This window comes from Diadema antillarum, unplaced genomic scaffold (genome assembly GCF_040938485.1).
Source record: "Diadema antillarum isolate AM-2024a unplaced genomic scaffold, OU_Dant_1.0 scf00000009, whole genome shotgun sequence".
Lineage (NCBI taxonomy): Eukaryota > Metazoa > Echinodermata > Echinoidea > Diadematoida > Diadematidae > Diadema > Diadema antillarum.
In genome coordinates, this window is record NW_027270898.1 from 897,416 (window position 1) to 918,827 (window position 21,412).

General features: G+C 40.4%; 1 protein-coding gene across 1 annotated transcript; it reads right to left on the bottom strand.

Moving 5' to 3' along the window:
• On the bottom strand, positions 1-14,155 carry LOC139719183 (solute carrier organic anion transporter family member 4A1-like). The gene is made up of 11 exons (XM_071630618.1): positions 13,884-14,155; positions 12,793-13,101; positions 11,805-12,003; positions 8,800-8,899; positions 8,160-8,281; positions 7,372-7,626; positions 6,565-6,760; positions 5,072-5,234; positions 4,155-4,327; positions 2,334-2,398; positions 1-564 (listed from the first exon to the last, which is right to left on the bottom strand). Exons 1-11 carry the CDS (start codon positions 14,103-14,105, stop codon positions 233-235), a joined length of 2,136 nt encoding a protein of 711 aa, XP_071486719.1. The 5' UTR covers positions 14,106-14,155; the 3' UTR covers positions 1-232.
• Between the last annotated feature and the right edge of the window lie 7,257 nt (positions 14,156-21,412).

Genomic DNA, 21,412 nt, shown 5'->3' on the forward strand with positions numbered 1-21,412 from the left:
CAAAAGGGTAATACATGTATTGCTCCTTTACCAACAGACTCAAAGTGAGAATTTCAAGCATGTCAAGATCGAGAGTTTGTGCTTATATCCAGTCGAGCTTCCAGGTGGTACGTAATTCCGAACTATAGGAGGATTGACAAACTAGGCATATTTCTTTCACTCGGTGACAACAATCTATAAGTACGAATATATCACAGACTACCAGACATTTATGTCCATGTAGGAAACCTTCCTAAAGCTTTGTGTCTTCTCCCGCCTGGTTGACATGGAGACTATTCTGGTCCGTCACCTTATCGTCTGCTATCTCCCCGTTCTCTACTGCAACCACTTTATTCCCGCCACCATTTTGCTGATCTTCAGTTATTACCGGCTTGTAGAAGCAGGCGCATAAGGTGAGAAACACGAGAGAACCGCAGCGAAGGGACAGAGCGAGGATCAGCGAAGTGCGACTGAAGGCGGCGTTGTCGTACTGCCAACACTGACTTCCCCCGCTGTCGTCCCGTTCCCAGAGGATACAGGTCCGGTCGATCAGTGTGCCAAATACGACTGGACTTGGTACCGTGCCTGGAACGACAAATATTGATAAAACTAGTGAGTTTATCATACTTGTGCTGGTAAATTCTGTGTTACTCCAAAAGGCACTATTAAGGTTCACGAATTTTCTTCTAATTGATAATAACACTCCAGATAGTTAAGAAATTAGTGGGGTAGATTAGGTGCAAGAATATTCTTCTCCCCCGTTCTGCAATATTTGTGTCTTCGTACCTCTTGTACTTTCAATATATTCCTACACAGGAGTGAAAAAAACCCCAATTCAATCATATTCTATGAAGATATTCTTTTCTTTAAAAAAAAAAAAAGGTCCCTCAAAAACATGTTTCCGCGAGCTCATCAGAAACCGGAATAGCTGCTGTCATATGATTTACTAAAAATCGACAAGTGGTCACAAGAATATTCGTCTCTGTGGTTCCATGGCCTCAGCCCTTTCGTCTCATGTTAGACTTGTGGGCGTGCAAAAATTAAAAAACAAACAAACAAACAAAAGCACACACACACACACACATACACACACAAACAAACACATTTTCTGAAGTTTAAGTATCAGAGTGTTCGCACACAGAGCATTATACCACTTCACCGAGCGTATGAGGGAAATGACGAGTATCACATTATTTTATAATTTTATCAAAAAAATAATGTGTTTTCATCATGCGCATCAAAATAATTCGAATCCATGCACTGGTTTCGTTTGTCTAAAGTTTGCTAAAATTATAGATCAGCAGATGCGATCTCAAAGATACAGAGGATGACAGGTGTGATGATGAAAATCTGAAAATGGTCTATCTCGCTGGAGGAAACGTAGCCGCGACTGCTGCTATACTATCAGTCACCACAACTCTCGGCGACTCGAAAGACCAAAAAATTGGCGCGCGCTCTCGCCAAGTACGTGAAGAAGGTGACTCCATGACTCGAGGGCGACGTCCGAGACGTCTCCAAACAAGTTAGATTACTGAGTACGTATTTGCCTGGGAATCGCAGAGACGTCGCGGGAAGTCTCCGGCAGTCGCATTGACCTCTCCGTGGCGTCTTCTTAGTTACGAAGACGTCTCCGCGACGCGTCGCGACGTCTCTATATCGTAGCCAGGTATAGATCGCCATGGGTTTCCGAGTCGCGGACAAAATTAGTCTCCGCTACGCGCATAACCACATTTAAGGAGACGTCGCGGAGACTTCGCGGAGACGTCTCTGGGACCAGCTGGAAACTGGAAAAAGTCTCGGGGAAATAAAATCGAATATGTTCGATTCTCCCCAGAGACACCACTAGTCTCCAGGAGACGTCTCCTCTACAAGCGAGACTCACTCGTGAGTCGCCACCAGGTCGCCGCCTAGGCTTCAAGCCTATAAGATACCCACTGTGAGCACACCTTCTGTCCTCTGCGTTAATATCTTTCTTTCATTTGATAAACCTTGTCCTTGAATTGTATAACATAACAATGTATTCATTGTACAATAATGAATTCAGAGCCTGAGTACTTGTTTCAAGTTCATCTTGTCGGCACTGTCGGTATACCAGGGAGTAGTGTCGCTTCCTGGAAAGCAGGAGAAGGCAAGTCCGAATCCCACTGGTATAATATAGTTTGTTTTTGTTCGATATGTTTGTTAGATAAGTGGATCAGCAGTTGCGATCTAAAAAAAAATACATGAGATGGCATTTGATAAAAATCGATTATAACACATCTTCTCCCCTCTGCATGAATGTTCGCTTAATTTGTGAATGAAAAGAAAGGTATACACTCATGTATTGTAACTGATTACGATGGCAACAAACTTACCAAATGCTCTGAATAGGACTGACTGAAAACCGAGTGCGAATGATCGCTGTTCATGAGACACAATTCTGCAAGGTTAAAGGCAAGATACAAAAAAAAAAACCGTCGTTACAAATGGGATGAACAAGGAATAGTTACATGACGTTATGTATTTGAAATGATCTAACATGAGTCATTATGATATTATATACAGTATATATATATATATATATATATATATATATATATATATATTAATCTCATTTTAGGTTTTAATCTCATATATATATATATATATATATATATATATATATACATATATACAGTGCGAGAAGAAGAGTAATCGTGGACGTAGCTAGTGATCAACGTGCGTGTTTATTGCCGAGCTTTCGGTCTCGTTTGGACCTTCATCAGGGCTGTAACGATACAAAAATGACTCACTCGTATGGCTACACTAAGAAATATATATATATATACACTAATATAAATCTAACTGGCGTGAGTCTATAATGACTACGTTATCAATCAATCCGTAATTATATTACGTTACAGCCCTGATGAAGGTCCTAACGAGACCGAAAGCTCGGCAATAAACACGCACGTTGATCACTTATAGCTACGTCCACGATTGCTCTTCTTCTCGCACTGAATATAAATAATGAAGGAGCTACACTGGCGCTGTAAATGGTCGAGACCCCTTCTCGCAGTCTCTCTCTCTATATATATATAAATCATATATATATATATATATATATATATATATGTATAAATTATATATATACATATATATATATATATATACATATATATATATATATATATATATATATATATATATATATATATATTATAGATATATATTTTTTGTTACCTTTTTTTACTTGTGTTTTGCAACGTGTGATCTTCTTGGCATGACAGGAATAGGAAACAAAACCGTGCGGAATATATAAGGCTGATGTTTCACTTTCAACGGCAGACATCCCAACCTGGGCATCATGAACGAAGTCTGACTATTTCCATCGTATCTTGATCGTGTTATTGTTTTAGCTTACTCCGTAAAGTTGTTCTTTTATATAGACTATGATATACCACACGCGATTAATGCTAACAAATAAAACTACTATAACCTCTTTGTATGTAGGGTAAATCATGAAGAGTATAGCCAGTACGTGCGATGGCAGACCATACTGTTTGTTTGGCCTACGTGTAATTCATTTTTATTACCCGTATTTGATACATATGAACAGTAATAGTTTCCTTTACGTCTTTTTCGCTTCCGTTCTGTTCTTTATCGCATCCTTGACTTGTTCGCTTTAGAAGGTGGCCGCCGGACATAAGGGACGATATTTGTTATTATGTCTTCCTATAAACATGCATGTCAATGAAGATTTAATACAACACGAGAATGATTAAGGGATTATGATACATAAATTCATTCATACATATGCATACATACATCGGCGGATCCAGGGGAAGCGCACCGGGCGCCCTCCCCCTTATTTTTTGCTAAAACAGAAATAAAAAGAAAAAATGGGGGGGGGGGGTGCATGAGCCACCCTCCCCCTTTAAATTTGTTAAGGCGCCCCTCTTTATGGAATTCCTGGATCCGCCCCTGTACATATTTACATGCACCCTTATACACGTACTTATACATTCATGATATACATACATACATAGGCCTACATACCTAAATACGCACGTATGATAAGCGTCTGTAGAAAATTACAATAGTACGTGCTGTGCACTATTTCACAGTTTACTCGCTTCAGCACCCCTATCAAAAACAAGAATGGAAAAGATGTAAGGATGAATAACGTATGAAGTGTCTGGTACTAATTCTTCTACCTCATTGTTGCCATGGTAACTGGAACCGTTGCCATGAGAGTAAGCATCAGCAGGACAAAGAAGGCGATAATGAAGAGGATCTGGAAGTCGCAAGAGTGGGAGCACTTTCCCATGACAGCCGATGATACGTCGCCGATCGATTCCGGCTCGATACAGGCGCAGTCCGCGTAGGTCTGAGAATCAATACCGAAGGAGATCCAATTTCAATTTTTCAATTCAATTAAATTCAAATGAGATTTTATTTCCAATAGCACATTTTGTTGATACAATTTGCATGGATATCTATAGCATTTTTGGCAAACTGTCTATAAGACGTGCGATAGCATAATTCGTCAACAGACTTTTGCTTGCGTATTACTGAGCTTTGAAAACTTATCTTTAGTGAAAGGCACAAGTTTTCGAATAATTACAGTGAGGACAGCTGCCAGTGGTAATTGCGCATGCGCAGATCTTTGAAATATTGACCGATTTATATCATTGTGTCATACCTTATTTATATGAGTACTGACGAAAACAGAATACAAACATATCAAATAACGCTTTTTTTTTTCCAGTAACGGCTACGCACAATGTTTGATGTTACTGTTTCTTTCGTTAGGGTCATATGATGGCTGCCTCTGATTCAGCACCATTGTCATCATTTGGGTGGTGTTAGAAATCGCATTTCATACAGTGTAGTAATTTCGCACAATCCTTTGTGGTAGGGTTTACTGCTCGATCATTGTATTTGTAACCATGTTGTCAGATTAAAACAATGAGTTTGAAGTTAAATAATGATGACTGAGACAATATAGTAGGGCCTAGTAAGCGAAACAGTGTACGAAATGGAAATGAGCTCTGCTAGTAAGTTCAGAACATTAAATTCTTGGAGATTTTTCACACATACATCTAAATTGTACAGTTGTATTTGTTATTACCATAAGAGATGCTGTGGTGTTGATGGTAAGGCAGCCCGCGTGACAGGGCGTGTAGTAGAGGATTCCGTCATTGCCGCAGACAGGATCGAACGCTGATCCGCAGCTGCAGTTGGCGTTGCACGCAGAGTCTAGCATCGCTTCGTCACCGTCGAACACCAGCGAACTGCAGGGGGAGGGGAGAAAAAGGGTTTCACTGCTATCAGTCTGCATGAAATAAAAGTCTGACTGCGACATAGCAATAATATAATTTGCATCACAATAGCTGTTGACTGACCAAACATTGCCTGGGAGGGAGTCTAAAGGGCATACACACTGAGGAGGCGTGGCCGCGACTGATCAGTCACCCCCGACTCGTGTTACTCGATCATGTCAATAGACCAAAATATGACTTGCGCTCTCATCAAGAAGGTGACTCCAGGACAACGTCCGACTCCGAGATGTCTCCGAACGAGGTTTGCATTGTTATTTTTGAGAAATATGAAAATAAAGGAAAATTCAAATTTAAATTAAAGGTGACAACTTATTCGCCTGGAAAACCTAGTCTCTGGCAGTAGCGGCGATTTCGCAGAGATGTCGCCGTGACCCTCTGCTAGGTTGCTGAGAGATCTCGGACGAAACTTGTCTCCGCGATGTGGCCGCAGGAAAAAGAACCCTATTTCACCTCTTTTGCCAATCCTGAGCCTTATCCACTGTTCACTTCGCTGAAAGGGACCAATAGGAACCTAACATTTATTTCTTCTTCTTCTTTTTTAAACAGCGGGTATCAATACACCGTCTTGATAATGCTTTAAAATTCCATGCATAATTCATTTTGTTCACAAACGATTGCCTTAATGTGGGTATCCATCATTGGCATGGCGACTAGGTGGAGACGTGGAGGCGACTCGAGTCTCGCTGTTCTCGGAGTGGTCGCGGAGACGTATCCTGGCGACTAGCCTCGTCTCCGGGAAGTCGAACATGTACGATTATCATTTAGTTCTTCCTCTTTCTTTCTTTTTCGTGGAGATGTTTCCAGTATCCATTGGTCTCGCAGACGTCTCAGCGAAGTCTCCTAAAGTCGCGGTCAAGAAGGGCGGACTGATTTCGTCCGCGAGGTCTCTGAGACGTCTCCTCGACATTGCGAAGACCCATTGGCGTCCTACCAGATAAGTCGCAGAGACGTCTCCGCGATGTCTCGGCGACTAAGAAGACGTCTCGCAGACGTCGCGGCGACGTTGCGGTGACTTCTCCGCGACTTTCGGTTGTCACATTGAATGGAGACGTCTCGTACCTTCCCATATAGAGTCGTCCTCTGGGTGAGAGCGCAAACCACTTTGGGTCTTTCTAGTCGCACTAGTCGCGGCAACGTCTCATCCAGTGAGATATAGACCCCGTTATAAACGTAATTGGAAGGAGGAGGCGAATCGAATGGTTCGTTACCAAGCTCTAGGAAAAGAAACAACCGTGATCGAATCATACAATATAGTAACGGTCTATTGGTAGGAAGGACTTGCCTGTTGCCGTATGGGACCGTGACACCCGCCATCTTGGGATTATCACAGGCGATCAGGAAGGACGGAATGGTACAGGCCGAGATGAAGAGACATAGCAGCGACAAGTTAATCATTCCCCGGAAGTGCAGCTTGGCCTTTGACACGACGACCCCGCCAACAACCGTCCCGACTAGACCTGCTGGTATGATGACGTAACCTACAACACAGGTGGAAAGAAAAAAAATAGTGTTTTATACTTTGTATCATTTTTTTACTTTGAGTATCAAAATGTTTGTTTGAAAAATGCTGATATCAAACCACACACGGCAAATTGGAGCGAAGCAAATTGATATTGCACCCATCAACATTGCTCCTCTCACAAGTCCTTTGAAGAAATCCCAAGAAATTATATTTCATTTTTTCATTCATGGTATCATGTTCAACATTATTTAGTAAATATCACGCATGTAGGCCTCTTGATTTATTGTGTTTAGGCCTATGTTGTATATCGATATAGAATATGTATTTCTTAGCATTAATGTACACTGATATTCTTTGTTGAAAACGAAATGAAATGAAATGAGGTCATAATTATTGCTCCAGTTGACCAGAACCAGAAAGTTACGACTCTCTTCAAATAAGAGCCATTCACCTGTAACCATGGTAACTGCTCTCCACTGTTCTATCACTAAACCTCTAACATGTCTAATGTCTATTACCATTTAACATTGTAGAAAGATTACATCATATTCAGCTCGCGAGAATTTCATCTGCTGCCGCTTTGTGCAGTGTGTGATGACGATCAGACTCCGGCAGCGGGTAACTCACCTGCAAGAAGGGCAGCGTCGCTGGCCGTCATGCTGAACTGGGTCTCCAAGTACTTGGGGCCGAAGGTGGCGAAACTGGTTAGGAGGAACCACTCGGTGATAGAGGTGAGGCTGAGGAACATAAAGGGCGGGTTCTTCACCAGGCACCAGACGGCTCGGGGAAAGTCCCGCGCTCTGTTCTTGAAGCCGGACTTACCTTGGAAGAGAGCTCCTTTCTGCGCCTCAGTCACCCGCTCAGCGTCGTGCGTTTTCCGACCTATTAAATACACATGCATCAAAAGAGGTCTTCAAGCTATTTCAAATCCCTGATAACGATATTACGATATCAAAGGAAAACTTATACAGTGCATACTACGCTCATAACTGTATTTTGATCTAATCTGAACAGATATTCAGTCAAAAATATCGATCGTCTTTCTCATCAGATCTCTTGCACAGAATGTGCGTAGTTTTATTCGCCAGTAGAGCACAAACAAGCGTTGAAATCGTACGTTCCGGAAGTGTATAAAGCGACTTGCCATAAGTATTTACAGAAGTTGTTTAGAATATGTAAAAACTGTGCTCTGAATTTGACGCTTTTCTGTGTTGCCAATCGGGAGAGCCAGTGAATAAAGCTTCGTGCGACAAGTGTTTACCACTGATCTCTACTACTCATCTCTCAAACAGAGAGCAGAGATCAGTGGTATTAATATAAAGACGTCTTTGAGAATGTCAAAAGTATGCTCTGAATTTGGCACTTTTCCAGGTTGCCAATTTGAAGATTGGTAATAGTGATCAATCTAAGCTCACCTGGTAATGCTCGAGGGAAAGCCATGAGGGGGAAGGAAACGAGGAAGGCAATGGCAGCAGTGATGAGGAACCCAATCCACCACGCCCCGATCCACAGGGGGCTCTCAGAGTCAATCCCAAGCCTGTTTGGTATACAGAGAGTGTAAGAGAGGGAGATTTAGGAGTAGGAGAAAGGAAGGGGAGGGAAAGATGAGAAGAGAAGGATCGGAACAAAAATTATCCCGATGGAGTCCCATTTTCTTTGCTCATTTTTCCACTAATAAAACAAAAAGAAATACAAACAGACATAATCATGACAGGCAGAGGTATAGAAAGCGGGAATGATGACACAAGGGGAAAGATCCGGGCGATAACATAATTGTATTTGTCATAATTGCTTTATAACGCTCAGCTGGCGAATCTACAAGTACCAGAGATTATAATGTCTCTTCCCTCGATATTCTGAAAACTTTGTACGATCATTGTCTCATTGTCATACATCCTTTTCCAACTTTGTGCTTATTTTTCCGGGGTTTGAAATTGTTTTGTCAGGCACGGTACCTTTTTGAGAACTTTGCTATGTGTCTGCGTTTCTGTACACATCCAAAAAGTGTTATCAAAAGCACATAACGAACCATGACTATCACTGTCTCACACTTACGTTGCGACATCGACGTCGACGTCGGTGTAGATCTCGAGGATGACGCCGCCCAGGAGATAGCCGCAGGCCGGACCAAAGAGTGACGAGGCCTGAAAAATGCCTGTAAACGTACATGCACGCCATTTAAGATCAGCCTTCCTATTTATGCGTTTCCATTCTTGTCGAGCGGTCATTTTCAATGTTGCAATCTGAGTTAGCCATTTTTCTTGTAAGATATGTCCGCGGTTATTACGTTAATAGTATTTCAACACCGGTGTTCTTCTCTGTCTAACCTTTGACGTGTGATATTATCAGTAGAAGAAGTAGCAGTATTAATAGCAACAGTGACAAGCCCCTATTGCAATCGAAGTGATCATTATAGTTATCGTAATCACAACATTAGCCGTTAGGCGGGGTTCCCACTATCGTGCGATCCATTGCGAACGCCACGATTGGACATTCGTAACTGATCGTGGAAAATTTGTTGAACTCGTCTGAAATTTCACGTTTGGATACGAGGTTATGCGAGTCAATACGTGTTGGTTCGCTGGGATGCGATATGGTCACGATTGGTCTATTTCAAGCAATACGATCTGTCACGATGTGGTCCTCGATTCAAATATGACCCAATAGGATTGTCCCGATTGAGTCTACGATTTGTTTCGATCTAACACGATCATTACGATCGGGATCCCCGATCTGGTGCGTGCAGCTATGTTCTGATACGTTCCAGTACGAATACCGCGTAGCAATGCGGGCTGTTGAGATAAGATACGATATCTTTCACGATCGGGATCAAAAGCGACTCGATTTAAGGCGCGATTGGACCCGAATGGGAATATTATAGTCCGACTGACAATGTCTTTCATTATTTATAAAACTTTTAAAGAGTGATTAGGCCTATCTATCCACAACCATTGATGATGGCAAGGGTTGACTGAGGATGACGACAACGTGACCTTTGCAATATTGCGAATGACGATTACGTTATCATCAGAGAGAATGCAGTGCCTAGGCCAGCCACAACGTCAGAAATTTCCTCTTCTAATTCAACCTAAAGATTATTGAATCGACATGCTCGGCCTCAGCATCCCCCCCTCACAAAAAAAAAACTGCATATGCAAGATCAAATCATTGCCCCCTCCCCCCCCCCCAAAAAAAAAAAAAAAAGATAAAGGCAAATGTTTTCGCCTTCCTTTGAAACACATGAAGAAAATATGATGAAATGGAAGCTTAAAAAGAGGATTGGATTTTTTTGAATGCTGACATTATTATGTGTTACAGGCTCAGTATAAGAAAGTTGACCGAACTTATAGTATTGCTTATGTGTTTGATTTCATATTCGCACAATACGTATATACTTTGTATGCCTTTCTATTTCAAAATGTCGTTATCTCATGGGGTATTGAAAGTTTGGTGGGTTTAGCTTGATAAATATTTTTTTTAACAGTGTTTAACAAAACCGATATACACACAACAGAAAAGTAACTCCCCTAATGTCACTTTTTAACACAAAATAAGTTTGAAGCAAAATTATTTCGCAGGGGTATTGTAACACGTATTAACTAACCTCTATGTGAAAAATGACAGTGATCTTTATAGTCATGTATGAGTGACAATGGTCACTTTTCAAATGTCACAAAAGTTTTCGTGGGGTATGAGAAACATTCTGCTTCCGGTGAATGTTTCAGTGATGTTATTTTAGGATTCATTGTGCCAGCCCTCCCCTATTCAATATCAACAGTACAGTTTTGCAGTTTTTGCTCCATCTTTAAAGTGTACATGCTTACTCAATGAAGACACAACTACTCTTTCTTATGCTCACTTGACATGGGTTGCTAGATCTTGGCTGCATTATCTGACAACAATCTTAAACTAAATGGATTTTGCAATTTAATGAGAGTAGACACAGCTATTTTCCTCTAAAAACCAAACCACAAGAAAAAAAAACATGAAAATAGTTACAGTAGATGTGAAGGGGTCAAATGATGGATGATGAAACAACAACAGCGATTGATAATTATATACAATACACAAGAAACAATACTTTACCCCCCCAAAAAAAACACAAACAAACAAACAAACAAACAAACTAACTAACAAACAAAAAAAAACAAAACCAAAAACCAAACAAACAACCCAACAACAACAATTAATGTAGCGATAGTTCTAAAAAGTAATCAAATTTGCCTTTGATGTGTGCTCACTCATGCACGATTCAGGAACTCATTCTCATTTTTATACTGACCTTAGTCAGTACGTGCAGACATACCACAGTCATTTTAGTTTTGCTATTTTTTTTTCGTTAAAAGATTACCCCAAATTGACTATGGGGAACTCCGTTTTTGTGCGTCTGTGCTATGGTAAAACAATGTATAGTAATAATAATGACAATTATGTATAAAACTATCTCATACTCGCGGAATACAAAATGTGTACGATCTTGGAGCAAAATAAGGGCAAATTTAAAAAAAGAAGAAGAAATATATATATATGTAGGAGGGAAGTGAAAAAGTCGATCCCGATCAACACGATTAAGAAGTACGATTAGATGAGGTTTGCTGCGTTTTGATACGATCCAAGACAACCTGATGCGATGATCACGATCAACAATTAATCGTGTTAATCGTAGAAAATTTTTGAACCGTCCAAAATTTTTCTACGATTAATGCGATTGCCACGACTGACGTTAAGATCTGATAAGATTTGATAAGATCACCACGATTCCTTCACGATTAAGACCACGATTTCAATCGTGGCGCCAATCGTGATAGTGGGAACCCCGCTTTAATGATAGAAATGACTATCACCTAACCTTATGAGTTATACTCAAGTTGTATAATAGATCAAATGATCCACGTTGTTCCAAGGAGAGAATATAACTTCCCTGGTTACTTAAAGTTACAAACAATTTGTGTTGACATTTCTTATAGTTGTTTTTTATGTGTTTCTTTCACTTTTTTTTTTCATTTTGATGGTTGCCAATTTTCATTTTGTTTGTTTTTATTATCTTTATATCATCTTACCAACATAGATGGACGCCCTGCTTGGTGGCGTGTTTTCGTCGATGTAGGCGTAGCCGAGCGTGTAGAGCCCCGAGGCGCTGATCCCGTGTATCAACTGGCCAACGATGAAGACGATGAGATATCTGTTTAGCCCGGAATCGAGATCGGAGCTGCCGCCGACGTCGGATGCGTTGAGGCTGCAAGTCGGTTCGTCGATCGTCTAGGATATGAATTGTCAGCGATTGAAAAAAAGGAGATTCGGCCTCTTGGAACGGATATGGTGTCGCAGTTTGTGAAGCATTACTTCATCAGGGAAATCTTAAACTCTGCTAGAATGAAATGTACTAATTTTCAGGAGAGTCGAACGGCATTGAATAAAAGTATTGATTCATTCGAGTGATTCAATGGGTGCACTTGAACAGCAACTAACTGCTTCCGCGAGTCGGTGTCTGGACATTACTCGAATACATGTACGACTTAAATTCGTTTAGAACAGGTTTCAAAATGTCGACAGTCATCTGTGACGTAATCAGCAATGGCTAGCTGTCACAAGATTCGAAATCGATTTCTCTCTAATAGCTTTATAATCTAGTTGTAACTATATAGCTCTCCTTCCCACAAGAGAAAAAAAGAAAAGAGAATGTCAATGTCGCATCGGTCGTAGTTGACGCATGGCCTTGATGGTATGGTAGGCTACAAAGCGATACAATCAGACAATATTGTATAGGAGGAAACGTCTTATGGTAGATGGCAGGAAAAGTTGGAGAGCGATAGCAACAGCTTCCCTTGCTATCGAACAGAAGCTATTGCTATCGCATTTGAAAGTGAAACCATAGATCCATGGAAAACTAAAGCGATAAAAGAAGTAGAAGCAGTAGTACAGACGACTTGAGAAAGGCATGAGAGTTGTTACAGTTCACTGCAATAGTTTTAAAAGAAGAAGAAGAAAAGACGAAGAAGGAGAAGAATAAGAAGTAGAAGCAGTATAGTTGCAAGTGGAAAGACTTACGGAGAACTGATAGTTATCTGTGGCGAAGTGCGGCACGGTGAGGATGATGGACCCCAATGAAAAGAACAACGCGCCGACACCAAGCCAGACGGGTTTGTGGGCCTTCTCGCCGACGTACGTGACGAACACGACGACGATTAGGACGCCGAAGTCGTAGCAGCTAGAGATGAATCCGCTCTGCACACTGGGGATGTTGAATCGGCGTTCGAGCGTGGTCGTGACGACGTACACCAGTCCGTTGACTGTCATGCCCTGTATGAACCCGAAGATGGACACGAACACGAGAAATCCGACCGCGTTGTTGCAGCACTGCGCGAGATAATACAAATTATGATGAGGATGAGAACAACAACAACAGCAACAACCATAATAATGATTAAGATGGTGATAATGATAATAACTCATAGTGATCAACAGTGTCACATACCCATGATGCATATTGTAATAGCACTATAATAAGTATTGGTTCCATCATGAAAGAAGGAAGCAAAATCAAAGAGATTTGGACTAATCCGCCAACGTTGTGCACAATCACAATATATGTTTATTTCCGTTTGAAGCAAAGCCATCTAGAACCTCACATTGTAAGTGACTTACTGATATTCTTAATAGAGCCTTGCGTGTTTTCATTTTCAACGTACCAGATGGAGACTTTAGTAAACAAAAAGGATAGCTAGTCGCGTCGTCTTAATCTTGAAGTCACAAGTTGCCCTCCTAGTTGGTGTACAAGAGGAAATTGAATTATGATAATAGCCGTGATATGCCAGGGAATATGACTTTGGCACGACATTAACTTATTTCCCTTTAATGTAACGCTTTAGACAGTTGACAGAAATAGTCGCCAAACATTTCTAGGTTATAGGGCACACTGAAAGCCAAGTGAAAGCAAAGATGGATCATAGATTTATCTCAAATTAATATCAGTTCATTTACTCATATTTTATTACCCTGATAAAAGGAGAAATATCAATGGTGACGATACTTCCAAAAGTGAACGATGAAAGGATAAAAAAAAAGGTATATTAGATCACATGATCATTCATCAACTGTATAGTGACCATATCACTACTCTCATTCTTGCATGCTGATACCTGCAAACATCTTGGTCTGAAAGGGCCCCAGCCGCACGTGATATCCCCCTCTGCGACTGAGTCTGCCTTCTCGATTGCTGCGTTTTTGTCGGCTGTTGGTGTCGAGTTGTTCACTTGGCTTGGGTGCACGACTCCTACTGGTCGACTTTTGTTTGGCGCCTCCTTGCCCGCTTCGCTATCGTCGAAGGCTGGGTTGGCAATTCCATTCACGTTGCCCGACATGTCTCTTCATAGATTGACGTCACTCTAGTGATTTAAATGTTGGTCGGATCAAACGCTGGAGGAGGAGAACAACAACAAAATCAGCGACTTTATTTTTTTGTGAAAATAAATAAAAGATATCTAGTCCCACATGAAACGTGCAGAAGAAATTACAGAATGCAAAATCAACGAGTTACTAAAATCATTATATTCTGGTGAACAAAATCTGTTAATCTTCTAAGGATCACAACCTTCAAACTCCATGACGTGTATCGCTGTGAAGATTATCTCCATTACCCTCCAAGATGATGTTTGCTCGCACACGTTACAAAAATGGTCAGTTTGGAAACGAATTGTGAATTATCATTTTTAGGAGCAAAAATTTCAGTGTCCATTGTGTACGTCATTCATAACATACAGCATTAATCTGTCTAGATACCTTATTCTCGAATGGGGGAGGAACGTTCTTGCATGAAGTTGTAATGTAAACGACGAACGAACTCAACACCTCGCGTTACTACTCTCAAATGTTTAGTTTTAAAGCATGGCGCACTTCACGATAGTGTTTCGCATTAAAACGATGACGTCACCAGGCCAATTCCAAATAAAAGGGATATAAACGTCTGTACAAAAGTATAATCATGGCAGCTGCGTCACACAAAACTTCTTGGAAACAATACTCATTGTGCGGTCAACCAATACGCTATCGAGCGCCGTTGTCCATTGTAACGTTGACTCCCCTTAACTTCAAAGTCAAGGATGATCAGCACTATTAACAAAAATAATTTCCTGATCAGCATAACTGCCATGATATCACAGCGTACGTGTCACAACCAGAGCACTTGAGAAAACAAAATTCTGAGATGGCAACAATGTAGTGTGCTCACTATCCAATTCTGGAAGAAATTGATTCCTCAGCAACAGCGGCAGAGTGATTTTCATCAGTGTCGGGTAAAAATGTGAGGGGTAGGAAGTCACAAGAAACTGAACACGAATATCAGACTAACTTGTTCATAATATCACCCCCTATTTCAATTACTGTTTAGGTTTTATTCTAGGAACTAGGAATCATGCGTCAGCACTGTAGGGTAGTTAAGCCCTGTACAATACCAGCCATATATTTTGCTTCTGAATATCTACGTGACAGTTTTATCTCCGCCAGACCCAATATAAATCAGGGCCTATATTTCATTATCTTGTTATTGCGGTCTTTGAGGCTCGATGAGCACTGTCTGCATGCATACATACAACTATGTTTTGTTTTGTTTTGTTTTGTTTTGTTTTTCATTTGAGAATTCGCGATGGAAAAAGATGGTTGTCCAGTCGGAGATAGAGTTTTTTAATTTGTTTCACGGGTCAACTGCCTGTCAACAAAAGGCTATTCGTGATGCTAACAAAGTCACATCATAAATGCGTTTTTTTTTCTATATCAAGGTCATGCGTCTGAATCCGACAAGCTGACAGAGTCTTGTGTGTGTGTGTGTGTGTGTGTGTGTGTGTGTTGCTGTCTTTGCATAGTCGTAGTCGTATAGTGTGTATCTATATGAATTTTTCTGGAAGATATGAACACTTCGAATAAGACTTCCGTTTGCCACACACATGTTCATAGTATCAAAATAACCTGTGTTTATACAGAACTATTCTGGACAACATGTCCATTCACATCGCGCTAACTATATTGCTCTTGACACCTTAGGGGATGTATAGTTGGTAATGTGTGACGACAAATCTAAAAGGGCTGTGTATAATCTGCACAAAAACTAGCCCAACTCCAAGTTGATTTCACTCCCGCAATAAGAGATATTGTGATGATAAACCTGTCAAAGAGATAAGCATGCCAATGGTTTAGTTCGTTTGTTTGTTTGATAGATACTTTATTTTCTGCAAATCAATATATACATAGATAGAATAATCGTGAACATGGGAAACATACAAAGTATATTTGAAACAGAGTCGTTTGACTTGCATAAACAACGATATAAAAGGAAATTAATGATATTACAGTATGCATGTCTATGCAGCTGGGATTACAATAACAATATTATATTTAAGAAGTGATAATGCAGAGGGCCGCCATTGTAAGCATTGCTTGAAAAGATGGCCGGCCCGAGGAAAAGGTAGGTAGGTAAATTGGTAAACAATACAAATTCTGCTGCGAAGATAGCAGGGGAAAATAAACTCTGATGTGTGATGGTGGTGAATGTGCGTGCGAGTGCTTGAGAGTGCACAGGGGCAGATAGGCTGGGATTTGGAATGATAAAATTGGTTTGCTGGAAGAGGGAATGACTTACGATGTTGCTACTATCGGGAGACCAACATAAGTCATATAGATTATTCGTGCTTAATTCGTATTAATACATTCGTATTAAGTCACGAGAATACACACAGAAAACGTCGATTATTCGTCGCGCAAAGCCTGAAAACATTAATTTTATGTTCGGTCGCATAACACATTTGAATCTGTCATCGCCAATCATCAATTCACAGTATAGAGTATGTCATTCTTTCTTAATCTTTCAGGAGTCGTCCTTAAAGGATTAAGAAAGTTGTCGTTAGTCCTGGCAAGTAGGACATCGTACCGGCTTACTTTTCTGTAGTGTTTGTCTTTTGGCGCATTTTTCTTTTAGGAAAGAGAACATTTCAAGCGGTAAACATAAAAACATTTGCGAGTATCTTACCGGCAATGGCTCTCAAAGACCATGACACCGAATAATGTTGAACCACAAAATATCCGATATCTGAAACTGGAGAAAGTGGGCGGGGTTCCTTAGTGGACTTTATTCCGTTGCTGAACTGCTTAGAGATTCACTGTAGGTGTTTAATGCGAGCTGTGTTATGATCTATCAGATCTCGCAAATGAATAAAAGCATGCAGTAAGAACTGTCATCAGCGTATGTGTATATACACACCAAAGTCCTGTGCGTGGTTAACCGGTTATGACGCCACACAAAGGTATGCAGTGGCACTTATTGCTATTATGACGTACGAGCGCCAAATCAGAGTATCGTATATCGTGGTAAAGAGTGGGAATATGCTATTACCGGCTTCTGAATATACACGATTAGGGGAATACACTTGTAAGGACTAATACAAAAATGTTCTTTTGTTCATACTCGTCTCGTTATTCTGCAAAAGAATGAAACCATTTAAATGCTGTTGTATAGGGCATACGGAAGTATCAGTAGCATGCTATACAAGCGATTCTCGGATTGACACGCACAGACGTAACCACATAGGGAATAATGCATTTCCCTGGAACATGATCCTTCCGTAATGATTCAATTGAAAGCAAACGAGCAAAACGAGACTGTGCGATGTGCCATGAAGTCACACAGTGGCAAGCTGGAGCTATTGGTGGAATATCGATTTCTTTGTTTGCCGCCGCGAACCCGAAAGAGATCTATAAACAGTTACAATCGTTCCAGATGGCGGCCCTCATATTGTGTTAACATGCTTCGTGTATCATTTCTTTTCTTTTTCTTTCACTTCCCGGTATACGCACGTGTATTACATGTACACAGGTACATATGACTGTATACACACATGTACGATATACACACATGTATTACCTTCGTAGTAATAATAGTTTTGATCTGTGTTTATCATTCATTATGAATGCCATCTCTGTGTTTTGTGGATGTATTTAATGTCATCATCTTTACTTCCACGAATTTCACCAATGTGATGCATGCGAAACCTTGGTTTTCATGTTTGGACATTGTAAACCTTGAACTTAAGATATTATTTGTTTTACTAATCTGGATCTTTTATGACACTATTTATTTTCATTGCGCCAATATTCCAGTCTGAATAAATAATGTTTCTTTCTCTTAATGATCGAAGTAGTCGTAAAATGCCCGGTGATGCGAACTATATCCAGTCACGCCATAACAACTGCTTTTGCAGATAGAAAATATACATGATAATTTTACTTTCTAATACAAATACATGTAGTTACAATACATCATACTGGAAATACAACTTTGTATAGTAGAGCATCAGAAACGCATTCATGTACATGATACACTATACGTTGAGTCCCTTCTCGGTCTTTTGACTGGATCATGTGTACTATTTTGAACATCATCATTGTTTATATCAGTCTGACAATTGGGGCCTTGTTTGGTATACGAGCCATCTTATGTTTAATTTGTTCTGTTTGCATCGCGTACTTTATCCGTTGCAGTGCAAAAAGTAGCGTTTTTACAGATACGGCTTTGATTTGTGTATAGTACAGCAACGTAGAAAGTGCAGAAAGTGGAAAGAGCCCGTACTTATGTTCCAGTGTGTAAGTGTGTGTGTGTGTGTGTGTGTGTGTGTGTGTGTGTGTGTGTGAGTGAGGGAAAGAGGGAGATGGACACAAAGAAGAAAAGAGAGAATGGCGGGGACAGATGCGGATGTAGCTTTTTGCTATGGGGGGGGGGGGGGGCAGGGTGATTGACCCACTGACCATGGGTCGTGACAAAAATGTCTCACGTTTGTTTGTTTGCTTGTTTTTTCTCGTTGTTTGGCCGAGCAAGAGCACATACATGACGACGTTTTTCTCTGCTCATTATATCATTAATCACTTGGCAGCCTTAAATAAGGGAAAAAAGGGGGAGGGGGACGTGCGAGCACAGGGAGAATCACATTGTTATTTCGGGTGAACGCTATTCTGTTTCCGGTTGTGTTCACACACATTGATGGGGTTTCTTGGTATGTAAACTCGGAAGCATTCCACAAAAATATATACACATTCTGTTTGTTATCTGCTGCGGCCGGGTGGGCGTATTTGTCAACGATTAACTGAACATGTACCAGAAACGAGTTCTTTGGCTACTATATAGTTGTTTTGTTTTGTGTGTTTTTTTTTTTGCTACCCTGCTTGATACATAGCTGGCAAAACAGTATTTATCATCTTGTGGATTATCTGCAGTAAATAAATGAATAATATGCCCTACATAGTGACATAGAAGTATGCGCAAGACCATATAAGTCACTTCATAAAGCAGTTTGAATAATGACAACTTCTGACATTAATTTCAAATTCGTGATAACGTCATCAATGTGAAATTGAAATAATAACCGATAACATGATGGGAAGTTTGTATAAAAACGAAGTTTCATCAAAACGACAACGTGTCGGCTGCTGTTCTGACCTTGTTCATGACCTATTAACTCTTATTGTGAGGTATTAACATTCGTGCCTAGAACAACTTTGAAACAACAATAACGGCAACAACTCACCAGGGTTTTAATGCTGGAAAGATATTCTTAAGTGTTTTTATGCGCCCATGCTTTTTGACCGCATGCCAGGTCTGTATACATTTCATCTTTCCATGCAGTGAAGACCCCAATGAATATGAATTGTCCTTCTTGTTTTTCCTGTCAATATTTTCATTTCGTGCAAAAAAAAAATATGATAAAGTACAATTCTAGCATTGTCTAGCACTGTTTCAATGATCTCAACCGAATCGTTGGGTAAACAAACGCACACACATCACACACACAAGACAATTCTTCCCGACCCTGCTCATTTCTATGCCCCCCCCTAAAAACAAACAAACAAACAAAAATAATACCCAAATATTATATATACCAATGAGAGCTTAATAAATTTTCCATATTCAAGGTTTTACAGCATGGAATCCCTTTCTTCCATTATCTTCAATATTATTCAGGAGCATCGATCCGTTTTCACGACGGGGGAAGGGGAGGGGGAGGGGGCAAACATTGCGCCCAACCCCGCCCCCCCCCCCCCCCGCATCAGCGCCCCTGATACCATCATAATTATGTTCACTTTGCCTCAAACGATGCTTTCACTCAAGCTCCTTCCTTGTTGGTTATTTCTCATTTCTGGTCCTAAGATAGGTAACCGGCGAGTACTTTGTATCATATACTAGTAGTTCGCTTTGATATTGTTTCCGTCATGTTTCTTTTAGCTTGGCTTGCTTTTAAAACGTGATACTGACATAGTGCAAGGATATGATTATTCACTGTGTATTTTCAACCTTTTAACGCAGCATATTTTTTTTTTTTTATCTTACGAAATATAGGAAACAATTAATTTCACTGAAAAAAAGAATTAGACAAAACAAGTCACCGAGTGGATGAGAAAAAAGATTAGACATTCGGTCAATATTCCATTTCAGCTGGGTCATATTTTGTAAGCCCATATAGATCATGCACGCATTATTATCAAATTTTATTTCACATACTCTTTGGGTTAGATGTCAGATAATGTAGCTTACAGATAACAGGATTAGTAGACTAGTATGAGTATGTAGTTTCAAATAACAGATCTGTTGCATCGAAATTATTTTTTTTCTCCTCAGTCTAAAAAAAACGTTACTCACCAGAATCCGTGGCCGTATTGCTGGATCGCTCTAGATTATTGTGTAGCGAAGAGGTCACTGAAAAGAATGCACAATCCTGCTGCGAAAACTGTCTTTAATTCCCACATAAGGAGAAATCCTTTTTATTTAAAAAGATTCCAAATGACAATTGTTATCTCTGTGCGTTTTCTTTCTGTAAAACAAATTGGAACATCATGCATCCAGGTTGTTTATGATTCCCTGCCTATATACCAATATACCTTGGGAAATTACACTCGGGTGCCATGAGTTGAGTGTACCAGTCCACATATACTGACACTGCTGCGCCCGGTACATATCAGCTGAGTGTCTCCTTGCAAGCACAAGAACAAAACTTCTCTTCGGATGATTATTGGAGCACAACCTGAGGACAGGTTACCAATATGTTCTACCAACCACGTCACTTGCGATCATTACAGGTCCACTTTTGCAATAACGATTATCCAGGGACACCTTTACTAGTAGGCTAAATGTCTACGGTCTTCTGCGATACAATGGATGGTGAAATCAGTGGGGTAAAAGTGTATAGTTCCTGTATTTTGCAAATATTTGCCAAGGCAAACACATTTCCATTCAGCAAAAGCACGTAACATCGTTGCACACACGAATCCTATCTATAGGCCCTAAAGGTCGACCTGAAAACGGGAATAGATGTTGTATACTGTGCGCCATCCCGTATACTAGGCCCTATACCTCCCTGCGTTTGAGTTTGCCGAAAGGAGACAATGCCGGCGGCTGTTTGCTCTATCAAAAAGGAAAACAAAAATGAGTGCATTTTGACAAAAGGATATGAGTTTTGTTACGAGTCTGGCCCTGAATTGAGTGAGCCATTATACCATCAGGCCTGTTTTTGCATTTCTGGTTCACGGGCAGACGTGGGAAATCATGCCTGGAAGATTTTGAGGCACATGAAACGGTTTATACAGTCCGTCCTGTTCCTATTATGACAGGCACCAGTGTCTGCAAATACAGCCT

Bases quoted from the DNA above. Each gene is read 5' to 3' on its own strand.
- LOC139719183 (XM_071630618.1), bottom strand. From the start codon at position 14,105: ATGTCGGGCAACGTGAATGGAATTGCCAACCCAGCCTTCGACGATAGC. The intron at 8,900-11,804 runs GTAAGATGATAT...GTACGTTTACAG, and splicing joins CAGGGCGTCCATCTATGTTG to GCATTTTTCAGGCCTCGTCA. The intron at 7,627-8,159 runs GTGAGCTTAGAT...TGTATTTAATAG, and splicing joins TTTCCCTCGAGCATTACCAG to GTCGGAAAACGCACGACGCT.